Source organism: Triturus cristatus, chromosome 10 (genome assembly GCF_964204655.1).
Source record: "Triturus cristatus chromosome 10, aTriCri1.1, whole genome shotgun sequence".
NCBI lineage: Eukaryota > Metazoa > Chordata > Amphibia > Caudata > Salamandridae > Triturus > Triturus cristatus.
The window spans coordinates 221,440,233-221,459,555 of NC_140593.1; the positions used below are offsets into that span (position 1 = coordinate 221,440,233).

At 44.2% G+C, this 19,323-nt stretch overlaps 1 protein-coding gene across 1 annotated transcript in view; it reads left to right on the forward strand.

The window, feature by feature from the left end:
- The window catches only part of CASD1 (CAS1 domain sialic acid O acetyltransferase 1), a 224,404-nt gene that overhangs the window by 84,522 nt on the left and 120,559 nt on the right, over nt 1-19,323 (forward strand). The window contains exon 2 of the mRNA XM_085630840.1: nt 13,013-13,109. Coding sequence (XP_085486966.1) covers nt 13,013-13,109 — 97 coding nt within the window. The remainder of the gene's footprint in view (nt 1-13,012; nt 13,110-19,323) is intronic.

The window sequence follows — 19,323 nt, forward strand, 5'->3', positions numbered from 1 at the left end:
CGTCCTATGTCCTCAGAGCACTTAACGCTCTTACATCAGGAGGTGCAAAGCATGCTTCTAAAAGGCGCAATAGAGGTCGTACCCGTCCACGAGCAAGGTACGGGGGTGTACTCCCTGTACTTTTTAATACCGAAGAAGGACGGGTCACTCAGACCTATATTAGACCTGAGACCCCTAAACAGATACATTCTTTCCGAGCATTTTCACATGCTCACTCTCCAGCAAGTCCTCCCGCTGCTCAAGCAGGGAGACTTTCTAGCCACACTGGACCTCAAGGATGCGTATTTCCACATACCCATTCACCCATCACACAAAAAATACCTCAGGTTCACTGTTCAAGGACAGCACTACCAATTCAGAGTCCTTCCCTTCGGCGTAACAACGGCACCAAGGGTGTTTACAAAGTGCCTAGCTACTGTGGCGGCACATCTACGGAGGCAGCACATACACGTCTACCCTTACCTGGACGACTGGCTCGTTCAAGCGAAGTCAGCCCAGCAATGTGCCAGCCACATGTCCCGCACCATTCACCTCCTTCACAGTCTGAGGTTCTCACTAAATTACCCAAAATCCCATCTCCAGCCCGCACACGTACAACAGTACCTAGGTGCGACTATAGACACTCTGGCGGCCACAGCTCAGCCAAATTTAGTGAGGATCAACAGCATGCAAATGCTGATCTCCAGGTTCAAACCCCAACACTCACTTCCAGCACGAGTGTTCATGCAGTTGATAGGCATGATGGCCTCCTGCATTTTCATAGTCCCACACGCGAGATTACATATGCGCCCGCTTCAGGAGTGCTTAGCACGTCAGTGGAATCAGGCTCAAGGACAGTTGAAAGACCTAGTGTTGGTGAGCGGTCGGGCATACAACTCTCTGCATTGGTGGAATCCTCAAAACCTTTGCAAGGGCCGACCGTTCCAAGAGCCTGTTCCACAAATAGTACTGACAGCGGATGCGTCTCTCCAGGGATGGGGAGCTCATGTACTCCACTACACAGTGCAGGGACTATGGACGACACAACAGAAGAAGATGCACATCAACCTTCTGGAACTGATGGCAATCTTCCTGGCCATGAAGGCATTCAAAGTACATGTGTGCAACAAAGTCGTGTTGATCCGGACGGACAACATGACTGCCATGTACTACATACAGAAGCAGGGAGGAACACACTCTCCACAGTTGTCTCATCTGGCTCAGAGCATGTGGAAGTGGGCCATTCAGAGGAACATGTTCCTCATGGCAGAGCACCTCCCGGGCAAGGACAACCAGATGGCGGATCTGCTCAGCAGACACAGCCACCAGATGCACAAGTGGGAGTTACACCCATCAGTACTCCAACCGTACTTCCAGCAGTGGGGTCATCCAGAGATAGACCTCTTCGCCACAAGCGAAAACGCAAAATGCCAAAGCTTTGCCGCCAGGTTCCCACATCCGCAGTCGCAGGGCAATGCGATATGGATGAACTGGTCCGGCAGATTTGCGTACGCTTTTCCCCCAGCGCCGTTGATACCGCTGGTGGCTCGCAAACTCAGACAACACTCCCTCACACTCGTCCTAGTTGCTCCTACGTGGGCACGCCAGCCATGGTACACCACCTTCCTCGAACTTTCCGTAGTGCCGCATCAAAGGCTGCGGATCAAACCCGCGCATTTGACGCAGAACCATGGAGAGATTCAGCACCCAGATCCGCAACAGCTGAACCTGGCAATCTGGCTCCTGAAGTCCTAGAGTTTGGCTACCTCAACCTGCCACCTGACTGTATGGACATCATCAAAGAGGCCAGGAGACCCACTACAAGAGCTTGCTATGCAGCCAAATGGAAAAGGTTTGTCATTTATTGCAGTAATAATGACATTAACCCGCTGGACGCATCCATCCAAAACATCATTTGTTACCTCTTACACCTATACCGATGCAATCTGGCGTACACCTCTATACGTGTCCATTTGACCGCAATATCAGCCTATCTGCAAACCAGGCAGCGCCTCTCACTATTCAGAGTGCCTGCCATCAAAGCATTCTTGGAAGGACTCAAACGAGTCATTCCACCAAGCCACCCACCGGCTCCAATGTGGAACCTCAACCTGGTCCTCACACGCCTGATGGGTCCACCCTTTGAACCTCTCCACTCATGCGAGATTCAATTCCTCACCTGGAAAGTAGCTTTCCTGGTAGCAATCACTTCTTTAAGAAGGGTTAGTGAACTCCAGGCACTAACAGTTCAAGAGCCATTATACAGGTTCACGCCAACAGGGTCGTACTACGTACCAACCCCAAATTCATGCCCAAGGTAATCTCGCAGTTCCACATGAATCAAACTATTGAACTGCCCGTTTTCTTCCAAAACCCACAAACTGTCGCGGAACGAGCACTCCATACACTAGACGTAAGGAGGGCCCTCATGTACTACATCGACAGGACTAAACCCTTTAGGAAGACAAAACAACTGTTCGTTGCCTTTGCCCCACACCACAAGGGTAACGCCATCTCCAAAGCAGGGATAGCCAGATGGATAGTTAAGTGTATTCAAATTTGTTATCAAAAGGCAAAACGCACATTAACTATTCCCCCACGAGCCCACTCAACACGTAAGTTAGGGGCCTCCATGGCTTTTCTAGGAAATATTCCCCTGCATGATATATGTAGAGCAGCCACCTGGTCCACCACACACACATTTACCAAACACTATTGTGTAGATGTGCAATCAAAACAGCAGGCAGCTGTAGGACAGGCTGTTCTCAAAACCCTTTTTCAGACCGCTGCAGCTGGCACTGGTAGCCGCCGCTAATAGAGGGCACTGCTATACATTCTATGCACAGATATGAATTCAGCAGCCCACATGCCTCAAACTGAATATGCTACTTACCAGTATGCATCTGTTCTTGGCATGTAGGGCTGCTGACATTCATATCGCCCTCCCTCCTCCCCGGCGCCTGTAGCAGCTGCAGCTCTCCGAATTACTGTAAGCATGGTCATCACTTTCTGTATCTACTCCATCACTGCCACAATGGCGAAAAACAATCTGAGGATGGAGAGGATGCCCATGCGCACTGTAGTCCAGGGAAGGAGTCACCTATCCCAGGATACTTCGAAGACTCTTCCAGGACAACAACGTGCAAACATCCGGACCCAACACTAGGCGGTGATCTATGCACAGATATGAATGTCAGCAGCCCTACATGCCAAGAACAGATGCATACTGGTAAGTAGCATATTCATTCCATTTAACGTATTTATGAAGTGTTTTTAGTTCTGTGTTGTCATACTATTTTTCATAATGCCAAAAAGGCCTTTGACTAGGATATTAGAATGATTTTGGTTCTAATTCAGATTGTGAGGGATTTGCATCCCTTTCGCCTAACCCGTTTGACTAATGAATTTCTATCTACTCCCCTTTACTATGGGTCCAAAACAAGGTGGGGAATGATATTTCTTACTCCATCTTGCATCGGCTTGTTGTTTAACCCTTTCACAGGAAGGTGCGCACAACATGAAGAACCAGAGTTCTGCATAGGTAGTATATAAGGTGATATTTCTCTAAGTGAGGAGGTTGTCCTGTTATCTCTCCGATTCTGTGAGCTCAATTTACAAGTATTGTGAATTGATAAATGATTGTTGTGTAGTGTCACTTAGCGGGTAAAATCTCCAGAAAGTGGATTTACTTTTACCCCTGCATGCAATAGTGTACCTATCCCTGACTTGCCTTTTGCTGATTAAGAACACAAACTTGTATGTTCAGACGTCTAGATCCCAAACTATTTGCCTCGCTGCTTAGGCTGGGACCCGGTCATTGCACAAATTATAGCAGGACTTCTCTGATGGAATGCTTTTCCACTTTATTATACAACACAAATAACAATAAGATGAATCCCATACCCGAAACTGATTTGTTTGTTTCACGTGATTTTTAGAGGCTTCCCTTCCAGTGTCTGGCAAATCTGTGTAGCTGCATAGGAAGACTAAGATCATACTCACGACAGTCGGACTAGTGGAGAGCCGCAGACCCTAATGTTAATTTGGCCCCACCTAGTGGTCTGTTTAGTTTAGGATGCACATTGCGTGATGCCCTCTGATAATGACTTGTCAGTCTACAGCAGGCCTCGTAAAACTGAGCTCTAAACTCGCATGTATTGTCCAGGTAGGACAGTAGTTTGCTATCATGGTTCCCCAGCAGCACTTAGTACTCCACAGTATCCCACATGCAGGGGAATACGCATGCTAAATAACCCACATGGCGCCCAGTAATCTTGATGCAATCTTCAGCCACACATCAAACACTGTGGCAGTGATTAATATGTGTTTAATGGAGTCTGTCACAAAAGCTCCACAGAAGTTGCAGCTTCACAACCAAATCAGACACTAGCTGTTGATAGACTCATTCAAACACAGGGTAGGACCATTGGACCTCAGGTGCAGGAGCATAGCTCCAGCGGGGGTGTTTGAGGTGTCATTCCCCGTTAAAAAATGTATTTTGTAGTAAATAGTTGGGTACAAATGCTTTCAGTCGGGTGATGTGTAGTGTTTGTTGGAATTCACCCGGGATGTTTACATTACCATACTGCTATCAAAAACGCAGACACTCTCATCTATGTTTTGTAGACCTTAAAAAGGTTGATTAGTTTGAAAAATATTGCGATTTAAGTACCCCTAGCAGTACACACTCGTCTCTCTTTCCACTGCCCCTCTCATATTCTGCTTCTCATATAATGTGTTTAACAAGATGTCATAGTTGGGAAATCTGAAGCTCCCCCCCCACCCCAGTCATTCTGACCAAGCTACACCCTTGCCTAGGTGCCAGCCACTCCTGCAGTGAGCCTCCGGCAGACATATTCCCTGAGGTAACCATCATTATTTGCCATCTCTTCATCCTACATGAACCAGCAGGTGATTGTGTAGAGCTGAAGAGAACCAGATGTTTTTAGCTTGAGGTCAGCAGTTTATGGGTGAAGCATAGCGGGTGACCACTCTAAACTTACCAACCCAAGTGGATTACTAGACATTTGTTGCGCACTGCTCCTGTGAGTAAAAGGAATGCTGCCTCAGTCATCGTGCATAACTCCGATGCGTTTTGTGTTCTCTCACAGGGATCGCTGGAAAATCCAATTATTAGTACAAGTCATATGGTGTGTAAGGTCAGCATCCTACATTTGGCTCACACTCTACCTAATTTATCACTGTGACATTCACTAGTCGTGGTTTAGGTGATTTACCACTTTTGAGCTCCTGGGTCAGGTGAGACAAACCCCTACAATAAACAAGTTTGGTAGAATTGTATCAGGCCATAGGCAAATTGAGAGAGGGACAGATCTTTATCTTTGTGTGTCACTAGGGATACAGTGAATTCAGAGTGAGTTTGTGCTCTTTGTATGGGTGATTACTGTATTACTTCACTTGGCTATCCATGGCACCCACTGTGTAAACATGTTGATTTTTCCCACATGCATGCAATATCACCACAGCACCCACCCCCGTGATCTGTTTTATTATACTATAATGATTTGTAAAGTCTTTCACCAGCACTTCCTGAAGCTAAACAACCTGTGACCAGTTACTAAGTGAAGTAGGAGAAGAGACTTATTAATTAAAAAGCCAGGTTGTTGATAGCTTTCTGAAGTTGAGAGAGGTTGTGAGTGGACATGATAAGACTATTTCTAAATTTAGCAACAGCGATACAAAGAGACTTTCTTGCTGAAGGGGACTCTACACAAAGGAGAAATATGGAGTAGTGGTTGATTGTTGGGTCGTTTGGAATGGCATGGAGCATGCCAACTGATTCTGGATTCTAAAAATAGAGAAGAGTACATTGTTTAACAGATGAGTGTTAGAGACTTGAAATGTATATGATCCCTAATAAAGCCAATGCAGGTAATGATGAGATGAAGAAATATACTGTTATTTGTTACATACAAATCCACCCGCATTTTATATGTATGTGGTATTTTTATAGTGTGAACATAGCCTTAAAGCAGTGGGGCACTCTAGAGGGACAAAGCCAAATAAACAGTTAATGAGCGATTGGAGAGGTAATTGGGTATTGTTACTGCAGTGTGATGTAGAGTTCGTTTACAGAGGTGCTTCTTCCACTATTTCCTAAACTGTAGCAGGGTAAGGGTGGTTCTGACAGATGAGGATGTTGCTCCAGATCCTGCACCCATAGACTTAGGAGGCCTGGTGGCTTTTTAGGTCTCGCCTAGAGCGCAGCGCGTATGCGCTGCTCTAGGAGAGGGCCTTTTGGCTTCGCAACAGCTTTTCTGAGCTTTTCTTCAAGCTCGTCCGTGTGGTGCTCACACGCTATTGGGCTTTGCGTGAGTCTTTATAAAAAGACAGCACGCAATTGGACAAAGGCGGGTGCATGTCCCATATTTGTATCCGCCCATGGCCTACGGCTTGCGAGAGCGAGCAGCAGTGCCATCTGTTTTCAATTATCGCGCCTCGCGTTAATTGTAAACAGATGGCGGCCGCGCTTTCGCTTTTGCAGCCCCACTTGCAGTGGCGTGCTTGAAATTTCCACTTTCCTGCCTTGTCCTGAGCTCCCGGACCGGCATGCTCCGAGGGGCTCCTGGTTTGTAAGAAAAGTCTTGTTGGAACTGGTCGGTGCCTGCTCTGCGACTGTGCCCTGGCATCCCTTCAGGAGCGGTCAAGAGACCCTGAGGGGAGCGGCAGACACAACGACCTGGCCGGGCAACCAGCTGGGCACCAGCGAAAGGGTAAATGCCAGTCCTCCGCTGGCAATGGTTCCCAGGGCAGGAATGGTGAACATCATTAACGCTGCTGCAGCGGCCCGTCAAAGGGCAGGAGCAGCGTAGCAAGGATCACAGCATATGTGAGTATCGGGGATCAAGTGGACACTCTAAGTTTAGTATGGCATAGCTTGGCATGGTATGCTTTGGTACATGTATGGCACAACATGTACAATGTACATACATTTATTTGAGATTTATTGTATGCATAGTAAAGTGATGCGATAGTATGGTAATATATATTGTTGTGAGTCTAGTGTGATGTCATGTAGCAAGATATGGCATACTATATTGTATGCAGTTGTGCTGTGGTATAGGTTAATGCCACTACTGCAGAGATATGCGTGCAGCCAAGTTATCAGATTAATCACCTTCTGTCGACATTGGCTGGTAGTCTGCCGGGCAGAGACTCAAACCCCAGTCATGCCTCTTAGTTGGTTGGTGCCCCTGCTGCAACGATCAAATTGCAACCCTTGGCCCACTTGTTCAAATCCGTAGGGCGCGAGGAAGGCAGTCAATTTTACTTCAATGTGAGGGGTCGATGAATTGAGTGTCAGTGAGTTACTTAATAGTAACATCTGCAATTGAACCTCCAAGACACAGCTCGCCTGGCGGTCTTGTTCTCCTAAATGGTCAGTATTGTAGGTGAGTTGTGCAGAATTCCATAAGCGCCAATGTGGCATTTGCGGTGGCAAACCGACACAATGGGAACATATTGTCCATTTTAAATGCATGTAGTTATTCATTTGTGCAAGTCTCGTAAGTGTTGCCTAGTCCCTTTCCTGCGCTTCTCTCTTCCTCCTCCTCCTCTGTAGTGTTATCTCCGCAAAGGCTGGTTCCTCAGTCTATGCCCCTGCAGATATGTATATTGGATGTCTTGTCTACAGTGGTGTTATGTTCTTCTTAAAGCGCACTTGTGCAGCTCAAACGTGTCTGGGACCACCTCTTTGGATACACCTGTCTCCCATCCCCATCTCTGCCCGTCTGTTCCCTGTTTCTCTGCCTGTCCCCATCCTGTAAGAACTAAACACACACTGCCCCCTCTTTTCTATGCCCCCTCTCTACCAGTCTCCCTGTCTCGTAGCACAAACAACATAGCCATGGCAGATTGTCTGCTGCTTGTACCAATATTCTCCCTCTCTCGCTCTTGTCCTTCAATGCCTCAATACTCAGGCTGTCTGTCTAATTCTTTTTCTCCGCCCCCAATCCTCCTCCACCGTCAGTGCCTTTGTATCTCATGCTTTATGTCTAATGTACTTTCCATCCCTCCCCATCCCTGTCTGCTTCTCTCTATCTCTACCTCTATCTCTACCTCTACCTCTACCTCTACCTCTCCCTCTCCCTCTCCCTCACCCCGGCCATATACACGTGCACACACATACCCACTTACATCCCAGTCCGGCTATATACACGTGCACACACATACCCAATTACATCCCAGTCCGGCCATATACACGTGCACACACATACCCAATTACATCCCAGTCCGGCCATATACGCTTACATACAAATATATACACTGACGCATGCGCACACCCATATAGGCCTGCACACGCAGACACTGTGGCACAAATGCAGGAACAGGCTCCAGACTCGTACAAAGCATATACCCCTACACTCAGATACATAGAGACACAAATACGTGCACACACTCAAACACACATGCAACATATGTACACATGCACACATATATACAAACACCCACATATCACACTGGTATGCTCACACATACAGTGTATACACATGCACACATGCACACAAACATATACACAGGGCATTAAAACCTCCTTGGGAATGCATTCTGCCCATTCCTTACAGTTGGCTTCATGTTTTGTAATTCACAGTTGCTTGCTCTCTGTTTGCTGGCTTTATTTTAGACCGTCCAGCATCTAGCATCTCTTTGTCCCACCCATGTTTATAATGTGTTGCATAACTAAACACTTAAAAGGTCCCAAAGGCGATACTTATTGCTTATGCCAATGGTTTTTTGTTGTTGTTATTTTTACAATTTTGCACCTCTAGTGATTTTGAATCAGCCGCATAAAGTTGAGGATATTCTCAGAAGCCCTCACGTAGAGACTATTGCCATTGTCTAATCATGGCTGTGTAAAAGCATTAAACATTTGCATGTTATACTAAGAGTCAAGGAATGGTAGAATATGATCAAGAATTTTAGGTGGTAGAAACATAATCTGCCTACTGCTGCTACTTGCCACTCTAAGATAATTTTTTATCCAGGGTGATGTCAAAGTTACCAACAGTTTTGGCACTGCATCGACGGGTGTCCTTTAAAAGTTGCCATTCTGTAGCATTCTAGGAAAGCGAGAAAACCTCTGTTAAGAGAGCCTGTGGTGGTAAATTTAAAATAATGTTTAGCCTTCCACCATCAAACTGCTGTTAGACAAGATGTGAAGTGGCAAGAACATCTAGAGTGAAGTAGGGAGATGTTGGTTGTATAAAGTTAAATAGAATCAGATTATGGTCTGCATCTATATAAAACTTTGCACCAAGTGTTTGCAGCAGATGGGCAAGAGATTGTGCATACATTTTAACAAGAATTTGCAATGCAAGAGGTCTCACATTTACGCAAGTTTGATCTATTGGCATTGTAAATGACAATGCCTTTTTTATGTTTTGGTTTTTAAAACCTAAATAAAAGGAATTGTCATTTACAATGCCTATAGCTTACACTCTCGCAAATGCGAGAACTATTGCATTGCAAATGCTTGTTCGTCTTGCAGGCTTTTGAGGAGAATTGCATCAGGACTTCTCTTTTAGACCTTGTGGTTAGAAAAGAGGACACATTTGTAATAATAAAAATGTGAGACAGCTAGTTTTTTTAATTTAATTATTTAGATGTTTATTAGCACATTATTATATCTTACTGAGTTCTTCTCTTCAGTGATACTAAACCAAAATATAGGAAACATATAAGTGAACAATCATTGCAAGACCGGGTTTAGGAAAAAGAGTTTTGGGTTTACCACAGGGTGCCCAATATATATCTCCTGACTCAGGGGCGTTAATGTAGTTAGTTAATATATTTCCCTGCTTGCTGCTTATCTTTCAGACCGTGCAACCCCCCCACCCCTCCCTTCCCAGAGTAAAGCAGATGCATAATCCAAGCTGCCACTGGCTCAATCTATCCAAATGTAGCCAGCAGCAGCCTGGATTCTGCACCCGCTTTGCATTAGATATATTCATTAACTCCCACTATCTGACCCACACGGTTGAAGTACACATCAGTTGCCCACTGTGACATCACTTGGTTGCAAGCACAATGAGTCTGTACATTTATCTATTACATTTTGGGCGTCACTGGAACTCTTGCAATCCTGGTTCATTCATCCAATCGGGACCTGACCACCGTTTACTCGGGTGCTCATGTTATCTCATTGTCCTAAAGCGAAGTCATTTCTTGAGACTTTTGAAATGCCATCTGCACCAAAGAACTCTAGTTATCACTGGCTAAAATAATGTTGCCATTTTTATTGATTCACATACGGGTGCATTTCTAAACACATAATGTAAAGTGTTGCCTGCACAATAAATGTCACCTATTCACTTCTGTTTTTTTTCCCCACCTTGGGACATAGCACGCAATTGCTGATTTTTCTGCTTATGAGTTTATTAGTGGTTTTACTACTATTATTCGTATGTTTTTTTTGATTTTTGTTAATTGTATGCTTAGAGTATACTTATTTACCTATCTACAAAGTTGTTTAAATGAATTTCTGGGAACCATTGTTTGTGAGTATACACATACAGCCGAGAACCGGTAATTATGGACTACATCAGACAAAGCGTGAACTCTCTGGGGTCCTCTGGTCAATCACTTGATGTTGTTCGATTTATTGACAGACTTCCCTCCCAGACTGCGGGAGTGAAGAGTAGCCAGAAGCGCAGGACACGCCTGCGGGTAAAGAATAGAGGCAGCAGAGAAGCCCCACATTCTATACTGTGTTGCTAGGGACATTGGGTTGCCTGGGGAAAGAGGAAGGGAGTTGTATGATTTTGAGTTTGAATGTATTAAGGCAGAATTGATAGTTGGGGCACAGGGGACTGTTCCACTGTGCATTAGTATTGTATTGAATATTCGAATGTGCGAAGTCGAAAACCACGGGGTTTTATCTACTGCCGTATCTTTTATTCAACGCAAAATCATGTTTTACACACAAATGAACAGTATATACTTCGTTACACGTGCTAAAAGGCAGCCTCGCCTTAAAACCTGCAGTGTTACAGCTGACGTAGCAACCTCAGTGTAAATCTAGACAAAGAGCCAACGTGTGCGGAAAAGGAGCCACGTTAGTATGCTTTGCGAGGGAGGAAGTGGAACTAGCAGGTGTGGTCGATGAAGGCAAAGGTCGAACTTTAAAGGCAGCTACAAAAAAGAGGCTGAAGTTGCTGCTGCAACTTTGAAATACAAATAGATTGAGAAGAAAATATATTTGGAGAAAAATGTTTGCAAGGAACATCAATTTCTTAGCGCAAAAACACTGTAAATGCAGTAGGAAGTGAAAATGTACAACAACGTGGATACTTCACCAGCTATTGCACTGCATCAACAGTACACCTTAAACCCATCTGGCACCATCCGAGACAAAACACAGCGCAGAGCCATGTAGTTGGCTAAGCTTTTGCCAACGCGAACATCTTGAAGAAGTTTTAGATTATCTACATGAACATAAAAGTCATTAAAACACATGAGCAGAGATGCCCACCTGCAACCAAAGAATGGCCAACCATGCATCACAGCAGAAGTAACACAATGCACAAAAGGATCCACACAGATAAATAATGCCATCTAGCCGCCCAATGTCCATCGTGATCTTGCAGCCCATTATTCAGTATTCACTACTGAAATCATTCAAAACACAACCAAACACAAAATCAACTCTTCTCTTTGACTCCAAAGAAAGACCAAGAACCATAAAGGCTGTTTTGATTCTGAGAGTACTTCAGGACCATACAGTCAGTGCACATTCTATTTATAAAGGTACTTGAACATAAAATAAGTACAACAGTCGGTAGGTATTTAGGTCTGTGAGTGAACTGAGGCTTAAAGTCCCAGGAGAGTTCGAGGTTCAGCAATTAAAGACATTCACAGCAGTTCATGAAACTGAATCAGGTTCGTAAATAGCCCAGGGTAAGGCCTTGTCTTGTGAACTAACCCGTCTCATTGTTTCTATTAGTAGTCTTGCACATGCTTTACTCTGCACATTTGATTGCCTCATTGTTACTATTAGTTGTCTTGCACATGCTTTACTCTGCACATTTGATTGCCTCATTGTTACCATTAGTAGTCTTGCACATGCTTTACTCTGCACATTTGATTGCCTCATTGTTACTATTAGTAGTCTTGCACATGATTTACTCTGCACATTTGATTGCCTCATTGTTACTATTAGTAGTCTTGCACATGATTTACTCTGCACATTTGATTGCCTCATTGTTACTATTAGTAGTCTTGCACATGCTTTACTCTACACATTTGATTGCCTCATTGTTACTATTAGTAGTCTTGCACATGCTTTACTCTGCACATTTGATTGCCTCATTGTTACTATTAGTAGTCTTGCACATGATTTACTCTGCACATTTGATTGCCTCATTGTTACTATTAGTAGTCTTGCACATGCTTTACTCTGCACATTTGATTGCCTCATTGTTACTATTAGTAGTCTTGCACATGATTTACTCTGCACATTTGATTGCCTCATTGTTACTATTAGTAGTCTTGCACATGCTTTACTCTACACATTTGATTGCCGCAGTGCAAATGCCCCCATTCACTCCGGTCCATCCTTCACCGATGTATCTTGATGCACCGTAGCAGATGGATTGCTCAGAAATGTAATTTGTAAGTTACCTGGTCGGACCTGATATGCATTGCATTTCTGAGTCATGGTAAGATTATGTAAATGCTTAAATTCATACATCGAAAACCCTTTCGCCAATAACCTACTAGTCAACATGAACAAGACGGTAAGCACTGGAAGAAAGAGTGCAGTCCGCCTTTTCTCTGCTCATGTAAAGCCTCTAATCTTTTGACTGGCCAATATTGCATCTTACAAAAGACGTCACCCTTATATCAATCTATTTGTTCTAGCTCTTCCGCCAGGGATTAGGACTTTCCTTCTGCAGTAGTTGAGTTTGATTAATTCTGGATTAAAGTGAAGTGTGTATTATAGTTGTCATGATCACACACGTGCATCCTGTATGTAATCGGACAGTTCACCTTACACTTCGTTTTTCTTCCACAGGGGAAGATACATGCGAGCAGCTACTTTCCAGCGGCAGGTTCCTTGGGGGAAATGTATGGCAACCTCAGAGCTGTATGATGCACAAATATAAAACCAGGTAAGTGTGTGGCGGTACAAATACCACAGGGCCGAGGGGAGTGCCTCTTACAAGCCTACATTTGCATTGCCAGTGTGGACGAAAATTAAACTATGCTTTTTTTATCATACGCAACTGAAGACCTGCTAAAGCTGTGTTATTTAAATACTTCTAAATTTACCAACTGTAGGTATTTACACCCCTAAAAACTCGTCAGTGTGGATGCAGTTTTCCCAAATAACACCACTTGTTGTAATGGAAGAGTAGTCCGGATTCAGAATGGTATCTTCATGTAGTTTATTATGTAACAAATAAATGAAGTAAGGTACAGATGAAGGAAGAACAGAACCCCAACAGGAGCAGCCTCCTTGCTGCTCAGCCCTACTCTCAACTGACATTCATGCACGCATACAACACTGACATCATACACTCATGCTAACATTCTACACACATCCACTGGCTGAGCAGCAAGCTGGAAGCAGACACCACACTTCTCCCCCCTTTAATAACAACAGAAAGAAGAAGCAAGAAATGAGCATAATAACACTACAAGGAAGAAGCAAGCAGTCAGAATGTCAATAAACTTAAATAACTAAATGAGAACATACTGCAATATTGTAATGGGGAATTGTGCAGTAAAACAATGCAATTAATAGGCAGACTAACAATGAGGACATAAGCCATGCATAAATTGACAAACAGTAACCCACACCCATCTTCCCCCTTTAATGGAGAAAACACAGATTACAATTAAAATGTAAATCATGTATGTAAGGGCAGAGGAAGAAAACCAGGAATTACTGACAAGAAAAGGAGATCCTAACGACGTACAGATATACTAACAAAGTACGGAAGGACAACAATAGCGTAGCAATAGAGAAGAAACACACATAACAAAAAGGAATTGATGCTCCAAATCACCATCAAACATACCAGTTGGCCATACCAGAATGAAGATGGCAAGAAGAAACACCAAAAGAAAAACAGACAGTGCAGGTCAAAGACAAGAAAAACACTCAAAATTTATAAGAGATGTTTAAGGAAAACTCATTTTGAATTAGAAAATAGACATGAGAATAGTAAAATAGAAAAGTGATACAATGTAAAATCAACATACAGGTACCATGTACCATACAGAGTGTCATAGATCCGAAGAACAAGAAAATGTAGATAAGATACAAGAATTAAGAAACATAACATAGGCTATTACAACACAATTACATACATAACATATGCCCAAAAGGAAGGCACTGTAAGGTAATGTAACGTAAAGTAATGTAAACCTCTAGTGTATGTAAGAAACATTGTGAGTGACGAATCACAGACAGGAGGATAAGGCACATGTAAAGTAAGGTAACACAATGGATAACAGAGTAGGTGACCTGACAAGTCACGAAACATGGCAAGGTAAGATACCATAATGGATAACAGTGCTGGAGACCTGACAAGTCACATAACATAGGAAGGTAACGTACCGTGATGCATAACGCATATCGCCAGTGTTGTAATGGAAGAATATTCCGGATTCAGAATGGTATCTTCATGTAGTTTATTATGTAACAAATAAATGAAGTAAGGTACAGATGAAGGAAGAACGGAACCCCAACAGGAAAAGCCTCCTTGCTGCTCAGCCCTACTCTCAACTGACATTCATGCACGCATACAACATTCTATGACATCATACACTCATGCTAACATTCTACACACATCCACTGGCTGAGCAGCAAGCTGGAAGCAGATGCCACACCACTCCATTTGTTAAAGAATTTGTAAAACATATGCTTTGTGACCGCTCAAAACCGAAGGTGTGTTAATTTGAGAAGAAGTCACTGTCCACATCTGATGAAACTTGCACGTTCAGGAGGTACAGTAGTAGCAGTTGGTGTATCCCTGGGCCTGACCAGTGAAGTGGTTTACTGCACGTTTACTAATAATGAGTACTCAGTGCTGAGTTGTGCATCAAGGGAAAAGTTGGAGGTACTAGCGTTTGTCATGTGAATAGTCGGCTGGAATACAGTTGAGCCAGGGCATCAATATTTGCCATCAGAGACTTTACTTGTATACAGCTAATGTGCCTCACACTACAAAGGATAATAATAAATAGTGATTTGGAATATCTGTACTGCAGGATGAGAGTCTCTACCATCATATGGTTGGAAGAATCCTTAGTTAGCCTCAGCCACAGTTAATTCTCACTTATACGGATGGAGTCTCAGAAATCATTGTTGTCACTTCATAGACCTGACTTTAGGGTTCTAATATTTGATCTTGAGGCCCGTGACTTCAGAGGGGAATTCCAAAAATCCACCTTAGAGAAGATCAGACTGCTGAGAGCACATCTTCAAATGAATCCACTCTCTGGTGAAGTCCTGAAAATCTAGCTTGGAAGACTCCATTGGCCTATTACAGAACGTGCCCCAGGGGTGCAACGGGCGTTGGCGCCCACTTTGTGCACCACCAGGGTATGTTGGTATTACAGAAGGGGCGCCAACACCTGTGCGGCCCCTTCCGTAATACTGAAAGTGCTGGCGCACATGTGGACCAACACTTTCTTAAGAGAGTATTCCCTCTTTTGCATGGGGGCGGGGCCCCATGCAAATGAGGGAATCCCTTTGCCTTTGTGCATATGCCATATTATAGACGCGGGCGCAGAGGCAAAGAAGCTGGTAGGGGAGCGCACTGACAGTGCACCACATAAAAGGTGACACACTGTCAGTCTGCCCCCTGATGGAGCCCTCTGCAGGGGGTAAAAGGGGTCCCATTGACCCCTCCCCGCCAGACATTCCCTTGCAGGCTGGGGGAGTCACTCACTGCACCCACCTGCAAGGGGAACTCCAATCCCCCTTAAAAGTGCAGGCGGGTTGCTGCATGCACTGTGAAACAGGAGCAGCTTCAAAGCAGCCGCTCCGCTTTTCACTTGAATGTGCTGCCCCAGAGCAGCATGACTTCGCTGCAGCCCTGGGGACAGCACATTCAATATAATATGGCGCACTCTCCTTGTTAGCGCCGGTGCGCTCGCCACTAATATGGCGAGTGCACTGTATTCTATAAAACGGACCTTGGACTCCATTAGCAGCACATGACTGTACCAATTGCTAAATGCACACTATACACACCCTTCCATTAACATATTTTTTAGCTTCATCATCTTTCTAGCTTTCTCCGTTTTGGCCCACTCCCTTTCAATGGCTGAGTTATGCAATGCGTTTACTGCTCAAGGCTATCCAGAAGGATACGGCTGTGCGCACTTTTTGTTTTCAGACTGTATATAACTAGACCAACAGGGCCTTACATGGTTTCTAACTGTACAGCAGTGTTCATGGTCATGGGTAGTGAAGCCCAGAATGTATTTTTGGGCTACATCCTAGTAAGTCGGTGCTAGATGACCTGTGGTCCAAAACAAACCTCCAGAAATAAAACTGGTGCATCCTTTTAGGATACTCATTACCATAAACATACCCCAGCCTAAACTTTTTGAGAAGTGAGGTAGCTATTGTAGGGTTATGAATCTGAGTATAAAGAGTGTGAGAAATATAATTCATCTCAAAATATCAGGGCTAAAGTCATCCTGGCACCTTAGAGTTGAAAGAGCCTGGGCCCTCATCATAGAAGAAAGATGGATATCACGTCACGTGTGTTTGGGAGGCGACTGATGTGAGCTGTTCTCTGAAACCAGACACTTTTAGACTGGGGGCATGGGATGTCGAAAAGAAACAAAAGCTTATTTCTAGTATTGCTAAATACATTGAAAACACGTGCCTTACTCTCAGTGAGGCTACCGTACCTACAGCCTTCTCATTACATCTCCCTGCAATAGTTGTATGTCGTGTAAATTGTTGTGGGAAGAGGGGCCAAGGTTGCCTCAGTCCTGACCACGACAGCACAGCTGCGCCAGACAAGATAAGCTCGCACTTGAGGCAAGAAAGCATGTCTGCCACGCAGTCTAAGATGCGGCCATTTTCACGATTTTCAGCATGACCTACCAGTAAAAGCACATAAAGGTCACAATCGGACTAGATACTGGCACACTGTTACTTAGCAACAAATGCAGCCGCCATTTAGTTTGGAAAAACGGTCATGCAAACATGTCAGCTGTGCTTATATCAAGGAGGCCTGCTTAGTTCAAGTCAAGCATGCTCAGATTGACATTCTTGTATAGGATTCTACTTCAGGCTAAACGGTGGGTATGGGCGAATGCCTATTGGGGTGTTGGGGGGGGCAGTTCTATTTGTGTATGCAAAAAAGGAGGGGGTTGATTTTTCAGCGAAAACTGTCTGGCGCCTCACGATACATATACAGTATTTCCAGGTGAAATAATTGTTTTGTTGTGATGCACCTTAAACTGCAGCTATGATTAAGTGGTCAGTCGTTGCCTACTCGTGTTTCCAAACATTTGTTTGAAAGACAATTGAGATCTGTCTGCTGTGGCAGCCATGCTATATTTTTTGGTGCATAGTGAGTCGAGCGTAGTGCATAAGCCATCTCAAATGCATATTTGCAACTTATTCAGGAACCCTGAGCATCACAATGGTGGTGGGTTTGAAGCTTGATCATAATCTACTAGTCATCTCTATTCAAAATGTTTTTTTTCTTCTCAATTCAATAAGAGTATGACTTTGGTCAACTTCTTAACAGTGGGCCATAGAGCCAATTCGTACACGCCGCATGTTCATAGTAGCAGAGCGCTTTACATGAGCATTAGGATTCCAGTCGGTACAGTAGATTCAGCGGGATCAAAAAATATAAAGACATTACACATTGAAAACACTTCTTAAATAAGCAAATAGGCTAACAGTTATGGCCCTGAGTAGAACGAGAATGTCACGGCAGACGGTTCGCACAGAAACAATAAAAAAGGCAAGGGAGCTAAAGAAGGGTCGTTTACCCGGGACAAGGCTTTCGTTTATGCAGTTAAATGGGATAGGGCTGATCATATATCCATTGTCCGAAACATGCAGCACAGTTCACTTTAGGAAAGGGGGAAAGGGAGAAATCGGGGCTGTTAAGTGAGGAAGCGTAGAAAAATCGAGTGAAATAGGGTGGGAGGGTGCAAAAGAGAGGATAAAGGGAGCAACAAGTTCGGGGGAGATTGAGGAGGAGCTAGAGGTAAGGGTTAAAAAGAGGGAGGGTAGCATTAGAGTGGAGAAAAAGTTTAGGAGAGAGAGAGAGGGGAAGAGTCGGACAGAAAAATACTGTCAGGGGGGAATAAATAACGGGGGATGAATACAGGGTCGAATGCAGCGATTACGGACCCCAGTATTTGGAGAGAAGGTGGGATTTGAGATCTTTTTTAAAGCTGTGATACGAGGGCATTCCAGATGATCGGGGCGTTTCCCGAGAAGGAGTGGCATTGTGTGGAGCTCCTATTTGATACCGGGGGGGCGAGAAGTAGAGCATTTGAGCTTTTCGTCTGCCGGGAGCAGCCTGCTTTTTCAAGTTTGTCAGAGATTTAGCGGGGTTTGTTGGTGGAGGGCTTTGTGTGTAATGCAGGCAGTCTTGTATGCAGATCTTCCCTCAACGGCTAGCCAGTTTAGGGCATTGAGGGCTGGGGAGATGTGGTCGAAGCGTTTGCAGTCGGTGACTAGCCTGGCGGCAGAGTTGAGCACAGATCTGAGGGGGGCAAGATGTGTTTTGGGGATTCCAGTGATGATAGCATTACCATAGTCTATTTTGGAGAGGACTAGGGATTGGACAACCCATTTAAAGTCGTCAGAAGGAATGAAGGGTTTGAGTTTTTTAAGATGCCGGAGAGTGCAGAGAGCAAACCTTGCTGCAAAGCTATGGAGTGCTGTTCATTAAGTGAGGAGCTGCAAGACCATCTATAAGATCGTGAACATCAAGTGGGGATTACGCAAATACATTTTATACTTATTTAGCCACAGAGAAATTAAGTGATTTGCCCTGATTCATATGATGTTGAGTCTATTGCTGAGGCCAGGATTCAAAATCAGTTGTTGAGGTTCCAAAGGCGGCAACGTCAGCCACTAGGCCACATCTCCTCCCGCGACCAACATAAAGCCTAGAAACTTAACATCTTGCAATTTCAACCATCAAGAAACAGTATAATGCACTTTGTTGTCTGTCACAATCCAATCCTTATCGTAATGTTGAAAAATGTAATTAATATTTGATTGATCTAACTTATGATTAATGTCAAAATGTATATAATATTTTCATCATCTTAGTCCTTGCCCACAGTAAACAGAGAAGCAGTTATACACTTCTCATGATTAAA